Here is a 3096-nt window from a genome sequence, read left to right as displayed (position 1 = left end):
AAAGGATGCTTTACATTACACCCAAGTAGTTTGTGCTCCATTACACCAGTGCAGTGCTAAAAACAAAAACGGAATAAGTTTTTACTTTTTCACTTCCAAAACGGAACGACAGCATTAGTTCTCGATAAACATTAAAAAAGGTCAGTTTCTCTTTGTATACTTTCTCTTTCGATTATTACCGTCTTTACATAAAACAATGGCTTAAACCATCTACTTTCGATCTGCACTGAATAATTTTTTATTGTGTATCGATAATCAATGTTGTCGTTACGTAACCGTTCCATGGCCTTTTCACCTGGCGTAGAAACCTCTATTGCCTCTTATGCGGTGGTGTAGAAAATCTTAATCGTAGGGAATTCCTAATCTTGTTTACGAAATAAAAAATTAAGATTAAGTTTACATATAGTTTATTGTCATATAAGAAGCAACTGGTCAACTCTATTGTCTATTTTTTGGTGCTAGCATTTAAAGTAGCATGAGATTTGAGCAAATGTTGGTTAAGTAAATAACCAACGATGAACGCCTTTCCGCACTTATCACACTGAAAAGGCTTTTCCTTACTGTGCTTCGAACGCCTATGGACGTTGAGATCGTGCCCGGTTAGGAAGCGTTTATCGCAGATATCACAACCGTAAGGTTTGCTGCCGGAATGGGTCAACTTGTGCGTTTTTAGATGACCGGTTTGCTTGAACCGGGCCGAACACTGGTCGCATGCGTGCGGGCGGTCTTTCTGATAATGGACGTCTTTTTGATGACTTTTAAGCTCTTCGCGATCCCGGAAGGCAAGATCGCACCGTTCGCAGTCGTGAGGACCATATGATTTTGATGCATGAATTTGCTTCTCGTGTATTTTCAACTGGCGAGTGTAGATGAATGCTTCCGTGCATTGGGAACATTTATAGCGTTTTTCCATAGTGTGAACACGGGCCATGTGCTTATGACAGTTTCCTGCAGAGGAAAATTGTTTATCACAGTATTTACAACGATACCCTTGATCGGCCACAAAATGTGTACGACGATGAAAATGTAGGTGACTCGAATTTCTACACTGCTTTTTGCATACATCACAAACAAACGGATTCACCCCGCCATGATAGCTTCGATGACGCTCAAGATGTCCTGCGTTACTGAACAATCGCAAACAAATGTCGCAGAAAAGTGTAGTTTCGTGTTCCTTTTTAAGATGTTTTTCTAATTCTATAGTCGTTTTGAAAAGCTCATTGCATCGGCGACAGCGACCGTAAATCTTTTCAGCCTTGTGAACACCTATCTGGTTATGTTTTAGCAGCATGTGTCTAATCAGGTGAGCTCTAATTTTAAATATCAACAAACAAACCCCGCACTTGAAATCCATTGCATCACCTGCGGAATGGGAAACATTTTTCTGAGTGCAATATTCATTCCTACCATTTGACTGTATATCGCTGGTGGTGGGTAGGAGCTTATCCACCCCGTTATATAATTCACCCTCTTTTCCATCAATGCTAGAGAAATCGATATCTTCTACTGTTTGCTCAATTACTGGCTCATCGTTTGCCAATAAATCTAGAACTGAATCACCCGTATATCGAACGAAATCCACAAACTGATCTTCCAGAGAACCCAGTAGATCATTATCAATTAAAATCTCCTTCCAAACCGCACTGTCCCGATCACAGCTTGCCAGTAATACTGAAATATCTTCCTCCTCGTGTGTCACATTACTGGCACCGAGCGCAGCTACAGACATGTTCACTCGACCGTCCGCTAGTATGTACTAAATCGCGTGCATCAGTTAGTTCCGAATTCAAGAAGCTCCCGGCCGGTGTTTGCGAAATGAGAGCATAAACAAAGAGAGCAAGTGCGGAAAACGTGATTCGCGATGGTGCACTTCTATGCTGACATGAGATCACGTCTAGAAGAGTGACTGAAATGGCTCTGCAAACCTTTTTTTCAGTGCAGTTATATTTTTATAAAACCATTTGCATAAACTGTGAAAGATGCTGATCAGCTACTATATACTACGAAATTTAAATAGGAAAATTTTTTAATAGCTTCCCGGGTAAAGGGTTTTTGTGATACCCAATTTGACGAAGTGCGGTTTGATATTGCTTACAAATCTGGGAAAAAATTTAAAAAATTTAGTGTTTAGATCTAGAAATTTTTCTTATGTATTATTAAATCAAATTTGTATGTGTAAAAATAATGTCAAGTTTCATCCGAGATTTTCAAATATAATAAATTTGATGACTAAAGTTACGCGAATGATTTTTTTTAAATATTTGTAACGTTTTACCGACGACACGACTTGCCACTCGTCATTCAAAACTGTATCGCAAATTTAACTACCCCTCAGTAACTGGTAATGTCAAAACGAAATTGCCGGAAAATTTTCGAAAACTGCCAACACAAGTTGATAAATTATTGATTTTGAATAATAGTTACTGTAACCTTGGTTACTGTGTATCAACGACCAAATGAATGTAAACAAAATGAATTCCGAATCGTTTCATAATTCGCAGAAAATTTAAATTGGTTCGTATTCTCGCGATAAGTTGCAAAAGTTCTCCAACATTATTAAGTTTCTGAGCAGTAGATCGATTTGTCACTCGGCACTCTAAAGAGAAGTTATGGGAACTTATTTGTGGATATGGAACTCGTTTGTGGTTACTCACTATGATTTATTCACTCGCTGGACCTGGAAGTATATTAAAAATGGAAAATATGTAATTCATTACTGTTCTTTATTATAACTTGCAGTGATAATGGCTGAAGCAATTGGTTGATTCCTATTCATTAGTGCTCTCTGATTCACCCAAGTGGCACATTGGACACAGTGTTTAGAACTATAGTAACGACTCTCTCACATCCTTTGTAAATTATCTCAATTTTATGAGATATCTTCTCCGGCAACTGTTCTAAAATCACTCACTGTGTTCTCGCCTTTCATATGCCGTTGAAACCCTAGGGCCTAGATCACCACAGAAACCGAGTACTCCATATAAGCGACCAGTTTTTCGGACCGTTACCAAATACGAAAAATTTTTCGGGAATAATCTTTCAGAAATAGCAATACAACGCAAAATATCTGAAAAGTTTTATAAAACTGGCTACGAT

General features: G+C 38.3%; 1 protein-coding gene across 1 annotated transcript; it reads right to left on the bottom strand.

Moving 5' to 3' along the window:
- Positions 1-390: 390 nt before the first annotated feature.
- LOC131438050 (zinc finger protein 664-like) lies at positions 391-1773 on the bottom strand. The gene has a single exon (XM_058607830.1). The coding sequence runs from the start codon at positions 1727-1729 to the stop codon at positions 446-448; it is 1284 nt and encodes a 427-aa protein (XP_058463813.1). The 5' UTR covers positions 1730-1773; the 3' UTR covers positions 391-445.
- Between the last annotated feature and the right edge of the window lie 1323 nt (positions 1774-3096).

The sequence above is a fragment of the Malaya genurostris genome, chromosome 3, assembly GCF_030247185.1.
Source record: "Malaya genurostris strain Urasoe2022 chromosome 3, Malgen_1.1, whole genome shotgun sequence".
Lineage (NCBI taxonomy): Eukaryota > Metazoa > Arthropoda > Insecta > Diptera > Culicidae > Malaya > Malaya genurostris.
The sequence above is the reverse complement of the archived record's forward strand: the minus strand, read 5'-3'. Positions and strand labels throughout refer to the sequence as shown.